This window comes from Macaca thibetana, chromosome 1, assembly GCF_024542745.1.
Source record: "Macaca thibetana thibetana isolate TM-01 chromosome 1, ASM2454274v1, whole genome shotgun sequence".
Taxonomy (NCBI): domain Eukaryota; kingdom Metazoa; phylum Chordata; class Mammalia; order Primates; family Cercopithecidae; genus Macaca; species Macaca thibetana.
In genome coordinates, this window is record NC_065578.1 from 203,030,033 (window position 1) to 203,053,654 (window position 23,622).

The 23,622-nt window shown below is 38.4% G+C and overlaps 2 protein-coding genes across 3 annotated transcripts in view; one reads left to right on the plus strand and one right to left on the minus strand.

The window, feature by feature from the left end:
* C1H1orf131 (chromosome 1 C1orf131 homolog) overlaps nucleotides 1-23,622 on the minus strand; it is an 846,319-nt gene that overhangs the window by 297,521 nt on the left and 525,176 nt on the right. The window lies entirely within an intron of this gene.
* Nucleotides 401-23,622, plus strand: part of TSNAX (translin associated factor X) — a 38,798-nt gene continuing 15,576 nt past the window's right edge. For both annotated transcript variants that reach the window (XR_007721580.1, XM_050770253.1), the window contains exons 1-4: nucleotides 401-813; nucleotides 1,246-1,350; nucleotides 9,166-9,280; nucleotides 14,389-14,519. Coding sequence is in view for 1 of the 2 variants with exons in the window: in XM_050770253.1 (XP_050626210.1) it covers nucleotides 798-813; nucleotides 1,246-1,350; nucleotides 9,166-9,280; nucleotides 14,389-14,519 (367 nt within the window). In the remaining variant the exon portion in view is untranslated. The remainder of the gene's footprint in view (nucleotides 814-1,245; nucleotides 1,351-9,165; nucleotides 9,281-14,388; nucleotides 14,520-23,622) is intronic.

The following is a 23,622-nucleotide window of genomic DNA, read 5'->3' on the forward strand; positions in this document are numbered from 1 at the left end:
ACAACCACTCCATGAGGCAAACTGAACACAGGCTGTCTGGCTCCTGAGAGCCAGTGGGGAGGAGGGAGACCCGAAGGGCAGGCTTGATCTTCCTGAAAACAGTACCAGCACCATCCACTGATCGATTCGCATATTTCCATCACTTAAAGCTCCTGGCCTCACTGCCAGGAATAGAAAGTTAAAAAAACTCCTAGCTCTGTAAGGTTTTGCCTGGATCCTGAAAAAAACCTTCCCACGTGCTCCGAGGAGCTCCAGGGAGGCCTCCCTTCTCTCTCACAACCCTGGCCCGGGGCACCAGAGGGCCTGCTCCCGCGGACGAACTACAACCCCCACAATGCACCGCGCAGAAAGCTGGGTCCCCGCTGAGGGAAGGGTAAGGTGTCCCGAAGGTCCCTTCATTAAAAAATTACGTACTTTTTTTTACGTCGCTTTCCCACGATCACACAGATCTCAGTTCCAGGAGGACGCATCGTCTTTTTATTAATAGTACATGCTGTGAGTCGTGTAGAGTAGTTTTTGTCTTCAGGCATAGCAGAGGGCGGCCGCGATAATACACAGTCGCGGGCGTCCCTGGACCACGCGGGGCTCGGAGCCAGCAGCAGCGGCCTCCCTCCGCCCCCACCAGACGCAGGCCGGAAGTACGCGACGGGAGACTTCCGGCCACTGCGTTGTAGTCGCCGGGCTGCAGAGCGGTCTTCCGCCGGCTGTTTTCCCAGGCTAGCTGGGCCTGTACCTCGCGCACTCCTCTGGCTCCTGGTCCTTCAGTCTCCGCTCGTCTCACCGTAGGCTGTGACGACATGAGCAACAAAGAAGGTGGCGTCCTCAACAACACGGGGCGTTATTTATCCAGAGGGGGAGGTTCTCCCCTCTTTCTATGCCGTTTTCCCCTTTTCACTCTTGAAGGATGCCTTCGTGCCTTGCAGACTCGGGGGCGGCAGCTCTGGTTCTCTCCCCGGCCAGATTGGCCCTGTTTACACCTCCTTTTTTATTAAATCTTTGAGGTGTGATTTTATCCTAGTTTAGTAATTGCTGTAATGCCAGATCATAGCACTAGTTGGTGGAAGCTTGGATGGTTTGCGTGGAAAGGCCTGGGAAGCGTCTCTGTCAGTCTGCGGAGAAAGCCTCTAAGGCGAGGGCCCTGTGCGTGTCTGGTTTTAAAGCAAGGAGAACGTTTGCCTATGTTCTGTTTTGCAAACTGTTGGTGATGGAAGATCTCTCTCTAACTTTTTTTCTTCTCTATATAAGGATCAGGAGGGTTCAGGAAAAGGAAACATGACAATTTCCCACATAACCAAAGAAGAGAAGGGAAGGATGTTAATTCATCTTCACCAGTGATGTTGGCCTTTAAATGTAAGTTCTCTGCAATGTAAGTTGATGAAGGGGAGAGAACAAAATTATGTAGCCATGATTATGCGCAAGAAAACAGTCCCTAAGAATTTGGATGTGAAACTTTAGCTGGAAGTTTTGTGATGGTGCTAGAACTACCCTAAAAGTCTGGATTACAAAGGCCTTCACTTTTATGTCCCATTAAGAGAAATATTAATATTAGTAATCAGGTAAACATGACTTAAACACAAGAAACAGTAAACATTAGCTAATATTAGACATGTCACATACTCAAGAATTGTGTACCTGATAATATTTATTCATCTGTTATATGCTAAAATATATTTTCATTTATTGTGTATCCTCTACTAGGCTTGAAGTCAAGAAAGGTATCTTTGTTTTAACTGTAACACTTTTTACAGAATAGGAGCTTGTATCTATTAGTACATCTTGTGTGTCTATATACACAAATTTTCACAGTCCTCTTTTCTCAGCATATTAACTTGGACAAGTTATTCCTCATTTCAAAACAAACATAAAACAAAGTTCTCTTCCTTTTGTCCTCCTCTTATCCACTATCCTGTACCTTACATTTCTGTGATTAAGGAATCTGGGAAGGGCTTAGCTGGTTGATTCTGATTTGCAATCACCTGAAACCTTGATTGGGGCTGAAGGATCCACAGCTGTTGACAGTTCAGGCCTTTTGCCTGCAACCAGCTCTCTGTTCCTGTCCACATGAACTTGTGCTGCTTGGGTGTCCTTTGGTGTGGCATCTGGTCTCCTTCAGAGAGAGTGCAAGGAGGAAACCACAGTCTCCTTATGTCCTAATCTTAAACATCAGACACTGTCATTTTGTCACATTTTATTTATTAGAAGGGAGGCAGTTTTAAAAACTGTCTCACGTTGAAGGGGAAGGAAATTATGTCCTACCCTTTGGAGGAAGGAGTCTCAAGTGTTTTGTGGATATATTTTAAAACCACCACAGTATCTACTGTGATCTTCAGAAGTTTAAGACAGCTGGCTGTAATTGAATAAAGAGCATACGGATACAGAAGGTGGAGTTGCGGCTGGGCGTGGTGGCTCACGCCTGTAATCCAGCACTTTGGGAGGCCAAGGCAGGTGAATCACGAGGTCATGAGTTTGAGACCAGCCTGGCCAACATGGTGAAACCCTGTCTCTACTGAAAATACAAAAAATTAGCTGGGCGTGGTGGCGGGCGCCTGTAGTCCCAGCTACTTGGGAGGCTGAGGCAGTAGAATCGCTTGAACCGGAAACACCGAGGTTGCAGTGAGCCCAGATCGCGCCATTGCACTACAGTCCCGGCGACAGAGTGAGACTCCATCTCAAAAAGAAGAAAAAGAAGGTGGAGTTGCTTCTAAGGTGGTGTCCTCATTACCTGTCTGCTGAACTACAATTTTCTTTTTTTTTTTTTTGAGACAGAGTCTCACTCTGTCTCATGCCTGGCTAATTTAAAAAAATTTTTATTGTAGAGACAAGGTTTTGCCATGTTGCTTAGGCTGGTCTTGAACTCCTGAGCTTAAGCAGTCCGCCTGCCTCGGCCTCCCAAAGTACTGGGATTACAGGCATGAGCCACTGCGCCTGGCCTGAACTACAATTTTCTTTAAGACCTAGGTCAAGTAGCTTCTTTCCTATGAACCCGTTCTGATTTTTCTCTAAAGCCGACTTAGTGACCATCATGAAATATTGAGTATCTGCTATGTTGTACCATGTATTAGTAGTGAACAAGAAACGTGGTTTCTGCTTTCCTAAGTTTTTTACATATATTTGTTATAGCATGATTACATTCTATTTGTTTACATCTCTGTCCCTTATATAGGACTGAACTCCTTGAGGATAGGAACTCTACCTTATCTAACTTTATGTTCATAGTATCTGACTTACAGTGGTCATTAATGTAGCCATAATAAATAATACATATTGATTATGTTAACCCTGGCCTAATTATTATCTTAGTAATAAGAGACTAGATATATTTAGGTCCTTGTCAGCTACTAATTTAGTTAATAGTTTAAGTTCTCTTTTTTCAGTTCATGCAGTATACATGATTGAGCGTTTCCTATAGGCCAGGCAACATGTGGGGCAGTGCAGTGAAAAGACTTTGGAAATAAAGGCGTTATTAAGACAGTTAAGTGGTTTAAGGGTATTTCAATGTATAGAGCTTGATAAATTCAGAAAGTTTATACTTGAAATTTGCCAAGTAAGTAGATTAAATGTTTTTACCACAATTAACTGGGCATGATGGCATGCACCTGTAGTATGCTTTTAGTCCTAGCTACTCTGGAGGGGCTGGGGCAGGAGGACTGCTTGAACTCAGAAGTTTGAGGCTGCATTGAGCTGTGATTAGGGCCACTGCGCTCTAGCCTGGGCAATGGAGACCCTGACTCAAAAGGAAAAAAAAGCTAACTGTGTGATGTGATGGCTATTTTAATTAGCTTGATAGTGGTAATCATTGCACAGTTTATATCAAAGTGTCACATACTACATATATATATATCTATATGTCACTCTCCACACGCAGTTTTTTTTCCGGAGATAGCGCCTCACCCTGGCCCAGGCTGAAGTGCAGTGGTGTGATCTTCGCTCACTGCACGCGTAGCCTCTTGGGCTCAAGTGATACTCCCACCTCAGCCTCCCGAGTAGCTGGGACTACAGGCATGTGCCACCATGTGTGGCTAGTTTTTAGATTTTTTTTGTTGAGGCAGGGTCTCACTATGTTGCCCCTGCTGGTTTCGAACTCCTGGGCTCAAGTGATCTCATCCCCTTGGCCTCCCAAAGTGCTGGGATTACGGGCATAATCAACCATGCCCGGCCCTATAATTTTTAATTGTTAGTTATACCCCAGTAAAGGTGGAGAAGCAGGAAGACAAAGAACAGGGGAAAAAAATTTTAATAAACTTGAAAAAAAAAAGGTCAAAGTTTCTTTTTTTGGAGATGTTTATATTATTAATATATGTGGTTAAAGTAATTTTTAAAACTTTATGGAACTTTTTGTTACATAAAAGTAATATTTGTTATGTGTCATTTTGTGATAATCTTTTGTTTACTCAGTTCATTTTTTACAACTTGTACAGTATTCCCATTGTGAGACTGAGTGGTAAAACCCAGTTAAGGCATACCTATATTTAAAGGAGAAAATACTTTAATTATTAGAGTCTTTTCGATTTTCACGTAATTTAGAAATAAATAAGATGATTTTATTCTGTTCGTTTTTATAAACTGAATAATAGTTGCTTTCTTACATGTAGAGACAGTGCTTTTAGGTACAGACTGTTTTTGCTTTCAGCCATTTGCATTCTAAGAAAATTAAAATCTTTTCCCTTTTTTTTCCTTTCATAAGATTTACCAAGTGTTTTGGAAAAGTTTAACATAAAAGCCTCCAGGTCTGTCAGAGGAGATTTTAAATGGACTCTCACTGTGTCACCCAGGCTGGCGTGCAGTGGTGCAGTCTCAGCTCACTGCAGCCTCCGCCTCCCGGGTTCAAGTGATTCTCCTGCCTGAGCCTCCCAAGTAGCTGGGACTACAGGCCTATACCACCATGTCTGGCTAATTTTTGTATTTTTAGTAGACATGGGGTTTCACTGTATATTGGCTAGGCTGTTCTCGACCTCTTGACCTCAAGTGATCCACACACCTCAGCCTCCCAGAGTGCTGGGATTATAGGCGTGAGCCATTGCACTCAGCCCAGAAAGTCTTAAAGGAGAACACTAGCTTCCAGAGAAAATTCCATGAGATAGTATAGTTTGTTCAACTCCAACTTTAATCCAGGATCTTTAATGTCCGAGCAACCACTTTGCTATCAAAGTTTGAGCTAATTACATTAAAAGGAGTTATCAGATGAATATTCTGTTGTTGAATCATCTGAGTAAAGCAATACTGTCTTTTTAAATTTATTTTGAAGTAATCTCAAATTTATTTTAAAAATTGCAAGACTTATGCAGTTGGAAAAATAATACAAAGAGCTTCTATATAGCCTTGACTTAGATTGACCAATTTTTAACATTTTGCCACTTTTGTTTTATTATTCTCTCTATATATGTAAATTTAAATGTCTAAACATACATTTATTCTGAAGCATTTAAGAACAAGTTGCATTCATCGTACCCCTTTACTTGTTAATACTTCAGAATATGTTTCCTAGGAAGACTATTCTCATGTATAACTAACTATAGTATTGTTACTAGTTTCAGAAGATTTAACACTGTCACAGTACTTTAATCTACAGTGCTTATTTTGACAATTGTCTCAATAAGGTTCCTTCTAGCTTTTTTTCTCTCTAGTTCAGTAATCTAGAACAGGATCACGTTACACTGTAATCTGGAACAGTTTTCTGTGATCTGGAACAGTTTCTCAGTCTTTCTTTGTCTTTTATGACAATGATATTGATTGAAGAATATAGGTCTCATTTAATAGAATATTCCTCAACTTGGATTTGATTAATATTTTCTCATGATTAGATTCAGGTTATGCATCCCTGGCTGGAATACTACATAAATGATGATTTATTCTTTTGCGGGGTATTGCAAGGGACCAAGTAATGTAAGGCTTCATAAGGAGTTTGGAGTTTGTAAAATGTAATGCAGAGTCATTAGAGAGTCTTAAAAACTAAAGTAAATTTTTGGGAAATGTCACTCTGGCAGCTATAGAAAGGCAAGGTGGGCAGAGGCAGACCAGACAAGAGACTGTTGTAGTTCGGGTACAGTAAGGTGTTTGTAAGGTAACTTAGAGGTAATAATAAGGTGACTTAGATTTGGATGACAGTAATGAAGCTGATAAGACAGATTCAACAGTGCTTTATAAAATTTTATTACTATTATGAGTAATTTATATTTTATTCCAACTGCATTAGCATACATTTGAAAAAGTAATAGCTAGGCCGGGCGCGGTGGCTCAAGCCTGTAATCCCAGCACTTTGGGAGGCCGAGACGGGCAGATCACGAGGTCAGGAGATCGAGACCATCCTGGCTAACACGGTGAAACCCCGTCTCTACTAAAAAAATAAAAAAACTAGCCGGGCGAGGTGGCGGGCGCTTGTAGTCCCAGCTACTCGGGAGGCTGAGGCAGGAGAATGGCGTAAACCCGGGAGGCGGAGCTTGCAGTGAGCTGAGGTCCGGCCACTGCGCTCCAGCCTGGGCGACAGAGCGAGACTCCGTCTCAAAAAAAAAAAAAAGAAAAAGTAATAGCTAAGCAGCAAAATAATAAGACAGTTTTCCATGTTAGGGGCAGTGCTTATTGGGCACATGGATTTGCAGTTCCTTTTCAACAATTTCTTAGTTCCCAGGAGACTGCATACCCTTGGTATGTTTACCTCAAACTACAACACATGCTCTTACCCAATATGTTATACTGCTTATGACTTCAACAAGCAGTTCAATCAGGAAATGTTTTGTGAACATATGCTGCTAGACACGGATCTGTGCTCTGATACAGTGGTGAAACAAGCACGTTTGCAAATAAATAAATAACAGTATAATGTTAGCTAGCGATAAATGTAAATCAGTGAAGCGTGGTAAGGAATGGAGAGTAAGGGAGGGGGGAGACAGGTGAGTCTTAAGCAGTCCTTGAGCAGGATGATACCTGAATGATGAAAGTGGAATGTGAGATGATGAGAGGGAATAGTGTTCTAGACAGGCAGTAGCAAAAATAGAGGCATCAAGAAAGGTGCAAGCTTAGAGAATCGGGACCAGCAAGAAGACATATTCTGGCTGGCTCACGAGCTAAGGGCAGGACATGAGGCAGTTTAATGTGTTAGAGGCATGAATTTATGAAAAGATTCTAGATTCTGCAGGTTATTTTTCCCATAGGTAATATAATCTTTATGTAGACTCCAAGTCGTTGTACTGTTTTATTAAACATTAGGTATATAAAACGTTCTGTACGTATAACTTTGTGTTCTAGAAAAGGTAAACAGTTTTCCTTCAGTTAAATTTATTTAATACCTTTTGCTCTAAGTATATTATTCACAAAACTTTAGGTGTAGTCTTTTAAACAACAATAAAGTAATTATTTTGTTAATTGTTAAGAATTTTAGTAAGGAAAAAATTTTGAGGCTGAAACATCTGATAGTGGTATGATGAAAGCTTTTTGTTATTTTAAAAAACTTAAAACACTGTTTTTGTTTGGCAGTCTCAAGTTAGGCTTTCTGAAAAAAGTTTACCGAGGTAAAATTATTTGAGTCTCAATATTCAAGACTAAAATTAAGCAGAATAGATGAAACTTAAGTTAGCATAAAAGGAAGCAGATTGGCAATTATATGTAATAGATATAGATAAAAGTATTCCATTCAGCATTAAGTGCTGATAGAATACGGGCAAGGAGAAATCAGTATAAGGAATCAAAGTGCTGACATTTAAGGAGGCAAATGTGTGAAAAATTTCCTGAAGGCAAGACATGTTAGAATTGTGAAAATGTTTTGTTCTGTAAGGAAAAGGATGTATGAAAGTAGGGAGGAAATCTTTTCTTCATGTAATATTATGTTATGGGAGATTTGTGTCCATAACAATTTGACAGGTTGAAGATTAATTTCTATGTGGAAGGGTTGAGTCTTCAAAGGTAGTATTTAAGAATTGGACACTACAGCCTGTATTCAGCCTTTCATCGATCTCAGGAACTCTTCATTTTCTCCTACTTTTAGTTCTTTTCCTAGATTTCTAACATCCTACCTCAATTTTCAGCTGACTTTTTTCCAGCCTAATTAAATTTCGATGTTTCTTACTGATCATTTTCAGATGAACTCTGCCACAGCTTTCTATTGATTGCAGAACTACTTTATGATCTAGTTCTCTAGTTATAACAAAATGAACTCACTCAGCGATTGTCTATTTTTAGTCATTTTTCTTTTTTTTCCTCTTTACTAATCTTTCTGAAAATATTTCTCAAGTATATTATGCTTATGTATGCAATATTACTGTGTGGTAAAACAAAGTAAATTTGAGATTATGTACTTTCTAAAATAAATGGGCTAACTAGATTTTTACTTAATATTTAAATGTGATATTCATAATTTTGTAGCTTTTTAAAAAATTAAGATATAATTCACATACTGTGGCATTCACTTTTAAGAAATTTGTTTCATGTTCATTTTAATATACATGTGCTACCTTATTACAATTGACAGATATTTAGAAAATCTTCAAGGATTCAGGAGTGTGTGAGCTGCTGTGCATTGTTGGCGTTTACAGAAATCATTAGTAGATACTTAGTTTTACAGGTTTAGAAATCTGGGAACATTATGTGGACCTCTTGAGGTACTTTAGCACTGTTAGTGATGTATACCTGGGATATTTGACAGTTAACACTAAAGTTGGTGCTAGAGATTGTTTATAATATTCACCTTTTTGTGTTTTGAGAATTAGTGTCATTACCATTGTGTTCTACTTCTGAATGAAGTCGGGTGACTGCAGTCGTCTGCATTTACATTGTGACATCTTTTTTTTTTTTTTTTTTTTTCTTTTTTTGAGATGGAGTCTCGCTCTGTTGCCAGGCTGGAGTGCAGTGACTTGATCTCGGCTCACTGCAACCTCCGTCTCCGGGGTTCAAGCGATTCTCCTGCTTCAGCCTCCTGAGTAGCTGGGACTACAGGCACGTGCCACCATGCCCAGCTAATTTTTATTTTTAGTAGAGACAAGGTTTCACTGCATAGGCCAGGATGGTCTTGATCTCTTGACCTCATGATCCACCCACCGCGGCTTCCCAAAGTGCTGGGATTACAGGCGTGAGCCACTGTACCCAGCCTATGTGACATACATCTTAAAAATATTATTTGGTAGGCTTTGAGTATAGAATATATACATACTTATGATCATAATAATGTGTTTTTAGCATTTCAGCAGGAACTTGATGCAAGGCATGACAAATATGAGAGACTTGTGAAACTTAGTCGGGATATAACCGTTGAAAGTAAAAGGACAATTTTTCTCCTCCATAGGATTACAAGGTGAGTAAGCATCTTTAAAATTTATTATCATTTGATACTAGCTATTAGAGTATTCTGTGACTTTGAATGTGAGGATTAGAAGACAGCAGCAGCAGGTACAACTTAGGAGTTAATATTTTAATAAAAATAGGTCTCAGCTGGGTGTGGTGGCTCACGCCTGTAATCCCAGCACCTTGGGAGGCCAAGATGGGCAGATCACTTGAGCTCAGGAGGTTGAGACCAGCCTGGGCGACATGGTGAAACCCTGTCTCTACTAAAAATACAAAAAGTAGGCAGGATTGGTGATGCATACCTATGGTCCCAGCTGCTTGGAAGGCTGAGGTGGGAGGCTTGCTTGAGCTTGGGAGGCAGGGGCTGCAGTGTGCCGAGATCGCACCACCACACTCCAGCCTGGGCGACTGAGCCAGATCCTGTCTAAAAGAAAAGGTCTGTAGGGGTTGGGTGGACTTAAAAATAGGAAAGAAAAATTCTTACTTTCAGAGGAGCTAAGGATTTTGTGTTCTGTTAAGATTATTCTTTAAGATATAACTATTATCTGTGAAAATATATTAAATATTTTGATTGTTAGAACCTGTCACATTAAACTTTATTTGGATGATATGCATGAAAATTTTAATATTACATAAATGTTAAAATCTGCATAACGTATTTTCTCATTCAGTTTTGAACTCATTGCAATCTGGCTTTCTGCCTCAATTATTGAAATGCCCTTGTTACCTTCATATTATTAAGTCTCTGTTTTCTTATTTTACATTGTTGTAGCATATGATACTGTTGACTACTTAATTCTTTTTTGAAAGTTCCTCTTCTTTCAGTTTTGTGACTTTTGTTTAAATTTTTTTTCTCTAGGACTTTATTTTTCTACAGTCTTTGTATATTTGATAGACTTCGTGATTGCAAGTAAAAGAAACTAACTTAAACTAGTCTAAGCAGAACAGGGAAATTAATTATAAAAAGCCATTATCAACTAGCAGATTTTTTATTTTAGGCACTATTTTTTATTATAGTTGTGATCATATTGTTCATACAGTTTTGACTAGTAAACTGAGAACATAGTAGACCAGAAAAATTAGAACTTCTCAAGATTCAGCACTATCTTATGAGCAGCTGAGTATCTCCATCTTCCATCTTTGCTACTTTGTTTGCTTCATAATTCATTTGACCTGATTCCTTTGCCTTTCTGTTTCACTAGAGGTAGAATAGTATCTACCCTACAACTCCCCAGCTTCTGAAGATGGATTGTTGTTACAAATTCCAGATGTCTCCAGAAGGGTAGCTGTGGTTGGCTTTATACTATATATCATAGAGAGAATGTAGGGAAGACCAAATAGAATTTATTAGCTTTTCATTATTGAAGACATTATTGGCTGGGCATGGTGGCTCACACCTGTATGGGCAACATGATGAGACCCCATCTCTACAAAAAATACAAAAAACTAGCTGGGGAAGGTGGTATGCACCTGTAGTCCCAGCTGCTCATGAGGCTGAGGCAGGAGGATTGATTGAGCCCAGGTGGTCAAGGCGGCAGTGAGTCATGATTGTGCCACTGTACCCCGGCGTGCGCAACAGAATGAGACCCTGTCTCAAAAAAAAAAAAAGATACTGAAGTATTCCATTCAGTAACATGAAACTTTTAAGATAATTCTCACGTTTTAGTTTTTATTTCATTAAATGGAATCTAATTTGCCATACGTAGATTTATTGAAATATGGCACTGTTAACATTTTCTTTTTCCTACCTGACTCTGTAAAATTAGTTTTTGCTTGTTTTCTTATATCGTTCTTAGATAGCTTGTGCATAGTAAGGCTTATATTATGGAAAGAAGCAATACTGTTCTGATTAATTATGGACACTTTTTTTTTAGTACCTATTGCAATTCTAAAACAATTGCCATCAATATTCAGCAGTAATATAAATAATAAAAGCAATAATATAAAAAAAAAAACATACAGATTGAGTATCCTAAATGCTTGGGACTAGAAGTGTTTTGGATTTCGGATTTTGGAATATTTGCAGATAATGTATGGGCTGAACATCCCTAATCTGGACATCTGAAATCTGAAGTGCTGTTATGAGCGTTTCCTTTGAGTGTCTTCTTGTTGCTAAGAAAGTTTTGGATTTTGGAGCATTTTGGATTTTGGGTTTTCAGATTAGGGATGCTGAACCTGTAATAGGAATATGACAGGAGACCTTAATATTTTAGAAAAATCTACATTACTGTGTGAAGTCCACTTTTAAATATTTTTCCACCAAAAAATAAATGCTCATTATAGTAAACTTAGAAAATGGTAGGCTTTAGAAAAATTACAAATGACAGAAAAGGTATTTAATGAGACAAATCAGTCTGTAATACCCAAAGATAGCCTCTATCAACTAGCAGATTTCTTATTTTGTACACTATTTTTTACCATAGTTGAGATCATACTGTTCATACAGTTTTGACTAGTAAACTGAGAAAATAATAGACTTCAGAAAAATAAGAAACTTCAGAAAAATTAGAAACTTTAGAAATATTAGAAACTTGAGGAAAATAAAAATACTTTATGAAAGAGGCTGGGTGTGGAGGTTCACTCCTGTAATCCCAGCACTTTGGGAGGCCAAGGCAGGCGGGTAACTTGAGGTCAGGAGTTTGAGACCAGCCTGGCCAACATGGCCAAACCCCATCTCTAGTAAGGCGTGGTGGCATCCCAGCTACTTGGGAGGCGGAGGCAGGAGCATTTCTTGAACTCAGGAGGTGGAGGTTGCTTGAATTCAGAATTGTGCCATGACACTCCAGCCTGGGTGACAGAATGGGACTCTGTCTCAAAAAAAAAAAAAAAAAAAAAACTTTATGAAAGAAATGAGCCAGTCACAGTACATCTGAAAAACTGTTAATGAGAAGACCTCATGTCTTTTAACTACAAAACTATTTTAATAGACATAAGATAACTCTTCTTCAGTGAGCTTCAGTAGTTTGTGTCTTTCAAGGAATTTGCCATTTCCTCTTAAGTTTTGAAATTTTTGGGTGCTAATTTTCATTTTGATTTCACCTTTGACCCAAGAGTAATTTAAATATCTTATTTTGTGTCCAAATATTTTGGGAGTTTCCCAGACGACTTTCTGATACTGATTTGTAATTTAATTTCATATGGTCAGAGAACATGCTTTCTATAATTTGAATCCTTTTAAATTTATGGAGCCTTAATTTTGACCCAGGATATGGTCTGTCTGGTAAATGTTGTGTGTACACTTGAAAAGTGTGTATTCTGCTATTGTTAGGTGTAATTAAGTCAGATTGGTTGATAGTGTTTGCGTCACTTATTTCCTTATGATTTTCTGTATACTTGCTCTGTCAGTTATTGAGAGAGAGAAAGAGGGTGGCATCTCTTGACGATAATTGTAGATTTGGCTTTCTCCTTGAAGTCCTATCAGTTTTTTCTTCAAGTATCTTGAAGCTCTTTTATTTGGTACATTAATATTTAGGATTGTTATGCATTGAATGAATTGACCCTTTATCATTATGATATATCTCTGGAAATAGGCTTTGCCCAAAGTTTGATGTTAATGTAGCTACTCCTGTTTTATTTTGGTTGTTATCAGAATGTGTATTTTTTCATCCTTTTATTTTTAATCTGTTTGTGTTTATATTTAATATGGATTTCTTGTTTCTTGCTTTTTAAAAATCCATTCTGAAAATCTCTGCTTGTTAGTGCAGGTGTTTAGATCGTTTACATTTAATGTAGTTATTCGTATGGTTATAATTAAATCTACCATCTATTTTCTCCTTCCTGCCTTATTTTGGATAATTTTTTATGATCCCATTTTATCTTATTTGTAGGCTTATTAGCTATGCCTTTTAAAAATTTTTTGTAGTGATTGTTTTATGGTTTATAATATACATCTCATTGTCAACCATTCTCACTTTGTACAATACTGTGTTTACTAAAATTTATGCATATAAGAATCTTTTCACTTTGCATGATTTTTTGGTAACAGTTACTTTGCCGATAAAGATCACAGTGTTGATGTGCCTAAGTTTCAGTCAACACAGTATCATGCAAAGTAAGGACTATTTACTTATCACTTCGCATATGGTATGAGAATCTTATACTTTCTTTTCCATTTCCCCTCTACTAGCTTGGCCTTTTATGCAGCTGTTATGATTCATGTTATTTCTACTTTCGTTGTTTCCACTGATTTTTACTTTAAACAGCATGATTTAAAAATAAGAAAAATATTATGTTTATCCACATTTACCATTTTTGGTAAATGTTCATTCCTTTGTGTATAGATTCGGATTTTTATCTGGTATCATTTTCCTTTCGCCTAAAGAACTTCCTTTAATATTTTTTGTAGTGTCAGTCTGCTGATGATGAATCAATTCTTTCTGGCTCTGTGAACTAAGGGGATTGTTCTGCCTGCTCACTTTGGGCAATTCTTTTTCCAGCCTTAGGTAGTTTCCTCGCATGCCTGCACTGATCAGTACTCAACTGAAGACTTGAGAAGGTTGCTTCTATAAATCTCTGAAGCGCTCTGTTTATACAGCTTTCTCCTCATTGTTACTCTGCTCTGCAAATTTTAGCTGTCTTGATCCCCCAAAACTCCCAACTCCTTTTCTACTCAGACTGACTCCCAGGCTCCACCTAAGTTTCCTGTCTCTGTACTGTCACTTGGAAGCTTTCCAGGCAATAAGATGAGGCAGTCAGAGGGTATATGTTGTGCTCCTCCCTTTCCCCAGGGATCACTGCTCCAGGCTGCCTGTAGTCCAGTGTCTGTAACCATTGTTTTCTGTATTTATTTTTCTTTTTAGTTGTTTAAGGTGGGAGGATAAATCCAATCCATGTTACTCTGCCCTTTACTGAAAGCAGACGTCTATCCATATGTCATATTTTTATGAACAAAATTTTTCTTAGTTATATTACACGTATAATTTTTTGTATACTTTTTTCACTTAACAGTGTGTTAATAGCATTTTTATGTTTTCCATACTATTAATAGTTTTCAGTAGTTTTGAGTTAGAAGTATCTGAATGTATACGATATTTAGCCCTATGTTGATAATTAGATTATTTTAGTTTTTCACTATTGAAGCATCTGATGTTCTAAAAGTTCCTAATATCTTGATCATAGTGCTCCTGATATGGAAGATATATTGACTGAATCAGAAATTAAATTGGATGGTGTCAGACAAAAGATATTCCAGGTAGCCCAAGAGCTGTCAGGGGAAGATATGCATCAATTCCATCGAGCCATTACTACAGGTAAGTCTAGGTTTGTTTCAGGGGTAATAAATATTTTAAATAGTGTGCTACATGATTAACATGTGAGTTGAATGAATTTTAAGTGACACCTGATGAAATAATAATACTGGCTTTAAAGAACTGCAACTTTGTAGTAACATAGAAGTAATTCAAAGGCAAGTTGGCTTTATTTTTTTTTTAACAGTGTAGTAATAGTCATTGATTGATTTTAATAAAGTATTTGAGAACACAGATTTAATAGGACGAACTTTATTCTTGAGCATGTAGGATGTATTCAGACAGGGCACATCTCATTTCTAAGTACAAGTAAATCTCACTGATGGCTCTAAGTTTCCATTTCAAGTACGTTCATGAAAGAAAATGTTGCCAGATAAACCCAAATATCTCATAATGTGACTCCACATCTGGGTGTTTTATATTCACTTAAAAAAATTTGAGGGTAGGCTGGGCGCGGTGGCTCACGCCTGTAATCCCAGCACTTTGGGAGGCCGAGGCGGTGGATCACGAGGTCGGGAGTTCCAGACCATCTTGGCCAAGATGGTGAAACCCCGACTCAACTAAAAAATACAAAACTTAGCCAGGTGCGGTGGTGGGCGCCTATAATCACAGCTACTTGGGAGGCTGAGGCAGGAGAGTCGCTTGAACCCAGGGGGTGGAGGTTGCGGTGAGCTGAGATTGCACCACTGCACTGCAGCCTGGGTGTCAGCGCAAGACTGCATCTCAAAAAAAAGAAAAATTTGAGGGTATACTGGATCTTGGTAGTTAGCATTATTTTCAAATAAATTGAATAAATGTATAAAGTGCTTGGTTCTTTCCTCTTCCTTCTTTTTCTAATGTGGGTTCATTGATAGGACAGATACTAGATAATTCAGATACAGGTTGAGTATCCCTTATCCAAAATGCTTGGGAACAGAAGTGTTTCAGATTTCGAGTGTTGGAATATTCACAGTTTATTGCTTGAGCGTCTCTAATCCAGAAATCTGAAATGCTCCAATGAGCATTTCTTTTGAGCATGACCTTTGAGCATCGTGGCAGCACTCAAAACGTTTTGGATTTTGGATCATTTGGGATTTAGGATTTTTGGATTAGGAATGCTCAATATCAGTACCCTAAGATTTGCAGGAAGACTGGGAAATGAGTTTATTTGGTATCTGCTTAATACTTATATCCAGTTTTAGCCTAAACGTTTATAATTTCAGCACTTGTTTTTTCAGAAATGTTGAAATGTCTTCTAATATGGGTAGGAGAAAGTACCAGCATACATTAGTTAAAACCGAGGGTGCATTGTTGGAAACTGAAGTGTAAAACAGCCTGTGAGGAGTCATTATAACATTACCAAGTGAAATACAGTCTGCCATCATAATTTATTAATATCAGGAGTTTATTTGATATTTTAATAACAGCACACATAATAAAGATGACTTCATGAATTTAGTTTGTTGTAAAGTGACACAACCTATAAAGTGTGACAGATTTGGCTGGAGTGGGAGAGAAGATCAGAAGTATTGGTGGGAAGAAGGATGAAGTAAAAGGTAAATCAAGCTTAGCAGAAAACACGAGAATATCTTTATAATAGTAGCTGTGACGATACTACAGATAGATTCATAGCAGGAAAATATTTCAGACAGAGTAGTTCTGCTATACATAAGTTAGGTATGCATGTGTAATCTTGAGGGCTACTGAGTGGCAGTGGCGGTGGTGGTGGGGGACCAAGTTAGGTCTCTTAGTTTCTGGAAAGTGCTTGAACTGAAGCAGCAGTACAGTCTAAATGTCTGTATTAAACGGAAATCCAATTCTACAGCCTTTCCCAAGTATCCTATTAACCTGCATGACTGAAGGCAAGAGTTTGAATAACTTCCATAATCTTTATCATTTTTTCTATCACATCATCATGTAGTATGCCTATCTTGCAAAAGTTCATGACAGTTAATAAATATAATAAAAGCTGATCACCGTTGTTCTCACTTTGGACTTCAATCTGCATAAAACTTGTATTTTAATAAAAATTCATATATTTTTCCCCACAATGTTGGTCCTCATGTGTGAAAAATGATGTTTTTCATGTTTAAACTTCTCAATTCCTTATTAGTGCATGATTAGGCTCTACTAATTGTGACAACATCAAGTTCCCCAAATATCTATGGGACATACTGGACATTGCAGATTTGCTGTATTTGGCCCATAGTTCTATTTTGTATATCCTCATGCATCAGTGAAGTATAAAGATAAGAGTTTAAATAAGGGCAAAGACCATATACATAATGATACCAGAAGCAACCTAGAAAGCTATACATTGTCTTACAGAACAGAGAAATGGAGAGAAAAAGGTGAGAGGGAAATATTCAGTAGAGTATTTCCTAATTCAGGAAGGAAGTGCTGTACCCTTGGAAAGATAGGACATTAATAAAATGGGAATGATCCATCTTCAAATTTTCCTACTTCACTGTATCATTGAGGATTATCATAAGCCCAGTGGTCTCTTTTAGGCCTTCGTTTATGATTTGTAAGTTTTCTTTGAAGATAACTTACTCATGAATTAAAATAATGAAGGATTTTCTATATCTTTTCTGTAAAAAGTCTTTAAAATGAGGTTCTTTGAATTGAAGCAATAAAGATGTTTTTTCTTAAAGTTAAGGAATAAAGCGGTCAAGTAAAGAGGTGTCTAGGACTGAAAATTTTGCCGACAGATACTTTATTTGATAAAATAAGGTTATTTATAATTGGATTAGCATTAACAATATGATGCTTATGAACAGCTTGCTGCTTGTAATTGTTAAATGCTTGTTTTGGTATTACTCCAAATAGTTGTTCTTTTGACTTGAAGATAAAACAATTCTGGCAATGAACTAAAGGAGTTCTGTGCTTTTCCTCATTAAGAATAGTGCTAATGGCACGCAGAGCATTTCCCTAAGGGATACTTGTGTGAGCTCAAACTTTGAGTATCTTAATAATTGAACAACAACACAACGTCAGGTCTGTTTTCTACACATTTCTTATCAGAGTAGATTACAGATTGTCCCAAGGGGTGGTTAAACAAATGAACAAATAATTAGTTGCTTGAAATGTCACTTAAAAAAAATTTGTCCTGCCATTTTTTTTTTCCCTCTTGTTGAAAAATTAACAGTTGTGGGGGAAATGTCCTCCATTTCAGAGAAAAAATACTGTTTTTTTTCTTTAGTTTATATTACTGATAATGATAAGAATTGTCATTTTTTGAGACATTTCGTTACACAAAAGTAAGTTTATATGCTAATTAATATTTTAATTCTTTTATCCAAGAATGTGAGTGATGGGTAAAGTGGATGTTTAGGGCCAGTTAAGATATGTTTTTAGCCACTATTCTTTATATTCACAATCACATAGGTTTTTGCAATACCTCTAAATCATAGATATTTTTACCGCTTCACAAGTGGGGAGATTGAGGCTCACAAGTTATGCTCAGGGTCATAAGCTAGCACGTGGTAGTACCATTGGTTTCTTCCCACATGGATTTCATTTACTTCTTGACTTTATAACCTAACTCCTAGTAAAGGCTTTACTTCGCTTACCCCAAATACTGAGGTTTTCCTCATACACCCAGCACACACTGTGGCCCTTTTTTTCGTAGCACTTCTCAACTTCTAACATGTAATCTCTTTATATATTTCTTCATTATCTCTCTTTCCCTTACTAGAATGTAGACTCTGTAAATCTCTACAAAGATTTCATTCCTGTTTTTCACTTTATATATCCCAGACACCTAACAAGTATCCGTAAATACAAATGTTGAAAGAATGAAGAACAAAACCAATTTTAAAAGGCTTTTTTTTCAGCCATATGCTTTATCTGATGATTTGCTTTCATGAGTTTATATTTTTACTGTTTTTTGTTTCTTCCAAAAGAAAGCATGTTTCCAGGAGCTATTTCTTAGACATAGTAGCAGGAATAGGATCAATATTAAGGTTTAGGGAAGTTCCAAAGCTATAGCAGTACAGAGAAATTAGAGGTAGGTTCAGCATGTTGGCAAAATTGTGAGTGCTCACTGGAAAAATGAACTATGATACAAATCTCTGTAAGCCTTTGGAGTAACAGTAGGAAGCGTGTAGTGGATGGAATAATATAGCTAAAAATTGAATTTGTCTGTTAATGAGTGAGATTAAGAGAGAAGTACCAGAGATGTCGGTTAGTTAGGGTAAAGCTAAGTGCAGAAGCAGATTAATAAACTGTGACGTTGCAGTGGCTTAACAAAATAGAAATTGTATCTTTCTCTCTTGAAGACCAGGCTTTATGGTGGTAGTGTGAGTGTGCTCTGCCCACTTAGTTATTCACAGATCCATGCTCCGTGGGGCTCTGCTATTACCAGTACATGATTTCCAAGATCAGCCAGGGCATCAACATACAGCTGACAGATTGTGGAAAAGGGAGGAGTTGGGGATGGTGCCTGAGGATTTTATGCACCAGCCCTGGAAGTGACATAGAGCACTTCTGCCTACATTTTGTTGGCTAGTCACATGGCCACACCAGCTTTAAGGAAGAATGGGAAATATGGTCTCTGTGCATGCCAAGGAAAACAAAATGTTTGATGAATAGTTAATTTTTCTCTGCCTGATATGGTAATTTGATGTTCTTTTGGTGTAATAGAAAATTCAGGTATATGCCTGTTGATTGATTTAAACATTTTTTCTGTATAGATTTTTCTTTTGTTTGAAAGCATTCATTTGTCTGTTTGAAAGTGATATTATAACTGGTGAGAAGACTTCTAGTTGTATTACCTAATTTTGTAAATAAGGTGAGCGATAGTATTGAAATTGGAATCTGACTTGTTTTATCTACTCTGATAGACTTTCTGCTAGACTATCATTCATCCATCTCTGATAGCTAGTATCTAGTGCTTTAAACTGTTTTATCTAAAGTCAAAGGCTTTTTCTTGAAGATTCTGCATCTTGTTAAAGACTCTCATCATCCTTAATTTTTACCTATACATGTAATTACATAAATTATGCATTTTGTTTTTTTTTTTTTTTTGAGACAGTCTCGCTCTGTTGTCCAGGCTAGAGTGCAGTGGTGCAATCTAGGCTCACTGCAACCTCCGCCTCCCGGGTTCAAGCAATTCTCTGCTTCAGCTTCCCGAGTAGCTGGGATTACAGGCACACACCACCATGCCCTGCTCATTTTTGTATTTTTAGGAGAAATGGGGTTTCACCATCTTGGCTGGGCTGGTCTTGAACTGCTGACCTTATGATCCACCCACCTTGACCTCCCAAAGTGTTGGGATTACAGGCGTGAGCCACCGCACTGAGCCAAATTATGTAATTTATGTAATTTAATTATGTGAAATAGAAACAGTTTAGGGTTGCTTGTAAATGTCAGATGACTCCTTAGGCATTTTTTGGTGACTTGTTTCAATCACAATTTAGTAAGTGTATATCTCACACTGTGAGCTTTTGTGATGACTACTATGACCATGAGAAAATCTGTCTATAGGCATTTTCCGGGTTACAAAAACTCGGTTTGTAAATACTCTTTCTAGATAAATGTCTGGTACACACTACTTGGACTGTCCAAATGTATGATGGTCTTTTAGTCTAATTTCTCTTTTCATCTCTGAGCATTCCCATTCCTTTTCTGAAATCTTGTTTCAAAGGTTATTCTTTTGACCTGAGGTCTGTCTGCCAGTTGATAAGGATAGGGCTAAACAGGCAACATGGAGAAGAAGAAACAGTGTCTTACTCAGTTTTGGACGTATTGCACCAAGTCACCTTATTCCTTGACATACTCTATCTTAATTTATCATGGCTTGGTAGGATACAAATAATGTTCTACTAACATAGTTTGCTAGTACTTCTTTTTTTTTTTTTTAGTCTCTCTTTCTGTCACCCAGGCTGGAGTGCAGAGGTGTGATCTGGGCTCACTGCAACCTCCATCTCCCAGGTTCAAGTGATTCTTGTGCCTCAGAGTCCCAGGTAGGTGGGATTACAGGCAAACGCCACCATGCCCAGCTAATTTTTATATTTTTAGTAGACATGGGGTTGCACCATGTTCACCAGGCTGGTCTCAAACTCCTGGCCTCAACTGATCCACCCACATTGGCCTCCCAAAGTGCTGGGATTACAGGCGTGAGCCACCGTGCCCAGCCAATTTGCTATTACTTCTTAGCAAACCAAAAAGTATTTGAGAATCGTAGTACATATTGACTTAGGATAACATTTTAAAAGAATAACATCCCCTTTTAATTGTAAGCTAATAAAAGGGAAAACAAATCGAAGGAACAAAAAGACATTATAAAATATTATCTAACAAAAATTAATGGCAGTAATTCTTATTTTATTCTTCTCATAGTTTAGTAAACAGATACACAGGGCCCTTATACCAGATACTGATATATTATTCTATATAAACCCTGCTATGTAAACAGATGCATGCACTTGACAGATGAGAAAATTGGAGCCCAGTAAAATGAGTAAACTTATCTCAGTTCACACTGCTCACAAGAGACTGAATTAGCTTTAGAACCTAGGACATCCTCACTTCAAGTCTCTGCTTTCTGTTTTGCCATTACCATATTTTATTCAGTGGGAAGCTAGAGGCAGAGAGGTGAGGCAGCTGTAGTGGTCCTTCTTGGTGTGAAATGAATAGGGCCTCATTTAGTGTTAGCAGTGGGAATAGAGAGGAACGGGCATGTTTTTAGAAGACAGTTTATTTTTAAAACGCATAAAGAAAGGGAATAGTCTGGGGATGCCTTTAGGCTTCTGGTTTGGCCAACTGGATGAATAGGAATGTTATTAAGCGGAGAAAACAGGAAGGTGGAATGGGTTTTGGATAAAATTAATTGGAACTCTTAGGATGTACAGATTGCTGCCTAGGAGGCTGTTTGATCTGTAGGTCTAGGGAACTCAGGATGCACCTGTAGTTACAGCCTTGGAATTATGAGCTCATAAATTGTAGTTAATTTTAAAGACATGGATAAGATTGTCTAAGGAGGGTGTAGAGTGAGAATAAAACCAAAGGCTTGGAACCTTAACTAAAGAAAATACAATATAATATTTAAGGGAATAATATCCCTGAGTAATCAAGACCTGAGGATGGGATCCAGAGCTTAAGCCTTATATGACAGGACAGCTCCCTATTCCCAGATGGGCAGTTACGATGGGTATAGAGGTAGGGAATTGAGAAAATTCTTGCTCAGTCACTTCCATTTTCATGTCATGTGCTGAGAAAAGGGGATGTGGTGGGGAAATGGTATGGAATTGATGGGAGACTGGAGATTTAAGAATGACTCTGATGGCTCACGCCTGTAATCCCAGCACTTTGGGAGGCTGAGGCAGGCGGATCACGAGGTCAGGAGTTCGAGACCAGCCTGACCAACGTGGTGAAACCCCGTGTCTACTAAAAATACAAAAATTAGCCGGGCATGGTGGCGTGCATCTGAGGCAGGAGAATCACTTGAACCCAGGAGGCGGAGGTTGCAGTGAGCCAAGATTGCGCCACTGCGCTCCAGCCTGGGAGATAGAGCAAGACCCCGTCCCCGCCCCCAGCCAAAAAAAAAAAAAAAAGAATGACTCTGAGTGTAATGGGGATGGGTACTTAAACAGGAATATTTAATAGTTATTGTTAATCATTTTTGAAAGTTTACCTGAGCAGTAAATATAATCCTTTCTGTATAGCAATAGGAATGAATGAGGCAGAAAGTTAGATTAATTCATGGTTTCGGTTGTGCTCATTATTTGGCAGCAGGATGACAATGGGAGAAGTAGGAAAAGATAAGCAGCCTGATGCATTATTGTGGCCATGTTTGTTGTTAAAATAGAAATACTTCTGTGCTTGTTGGTAAGTAGTATATTGTCAACTGTGATGAGTAGTAAAATTAATAATACAAATTTCAGCGCATGTGGTTTATCTCAGAAGCCAAAGGTGCACTGAATCCAAGATACTCTATTAGTTTACTAGGCCTGCCATAATAAAATACCACAGACTGGTGGCTTAAATAGAAATTTATTGTCTTGCAGTTCTGGAGGCCTAAAGTCTGAGATCAAGGTGTTGGCAAGTTTGATTTCCCCTGAGGCCTCTTTCCATGACATGCAGATAGCTGTCTTTTCCCTGGGTCTTCACATGTCCTTGTGCACACATGCACACACATCTCTGTTGTCTCTGTGTGTCCTAATCTTTCCTTATATCTCCAGTCATGTTGAATTAAGGTACACCTCAGTGGCCTCATTTTAACTTCATCACCCCTTTAAAGACCCTGTCTCTAAATACACTCGCATTCTCAGGTACTACAGGTTAGGGCTTCAACATATGCTCTGCATATTTGGGGCAGCCCAGTTCAGTCTATAACATATACTTTTTGGTTTGTGCACTGCAGCTAGAGGATGAGCTACAAATGTTACTTTGGAGTGGAGGGACTGGGGAGTTGCTTTTAAGGCCAGGGGTGGGTGGGGGTTTTGTGTTGTGCATTTGAGCTGTGGACTTCCTTTGTAAACCCCCAAGAAGAGGTGCCTTAAGGGGAAAAGCAAATAGTGTCTGATAACTCTTCTGGGAACCAGGGATATAAACAGATATTTCATGCAGACCATATTCTCTCAGGCTGCATTTATAATCTCAGGTGGGTTCAGAAGCATTGCTTTATTTGAGGCATGGCCCCCCGGTGGAAAGAGAAGTGGCTGTCTCTGCACATAAGGGAAAAAGTCTGCGGGAAGGGAGCCTTATTGATAACCATCACAGGACTGCAGGCATCCCAGCAAGTGAGAGCACAGGTTTTCTTTCTTTTCTTCTTCCTTCCTTCGTTTTCCTCTTCTACTCCCTTCATCCCCCATTGGTTGGGAGGGAGAGTGTGATGAGAGAGGAGCAGAGACTAAAGGAATGGTCGGGGGAATTGGAAGCTGAGAATGGGGGCAGGCCTGTGTGAATCCCCTACATTGGCAGGAACCCAGTTGCCTGATAACCGTCGTTTTAATGGAGGAGGTCATAGGAAGAGTGTGATGATACTCTCCATATCAAATCATGGCTCAGACAAGGGAAGTCAAATCAAAAGCCCTTTCCAACAGCATCTACAAATTAAGAAATGATTTGAGAATTACCAGAATGATTTGAGGAATAATTGGTTACATTTTATGTCACTTGGTAA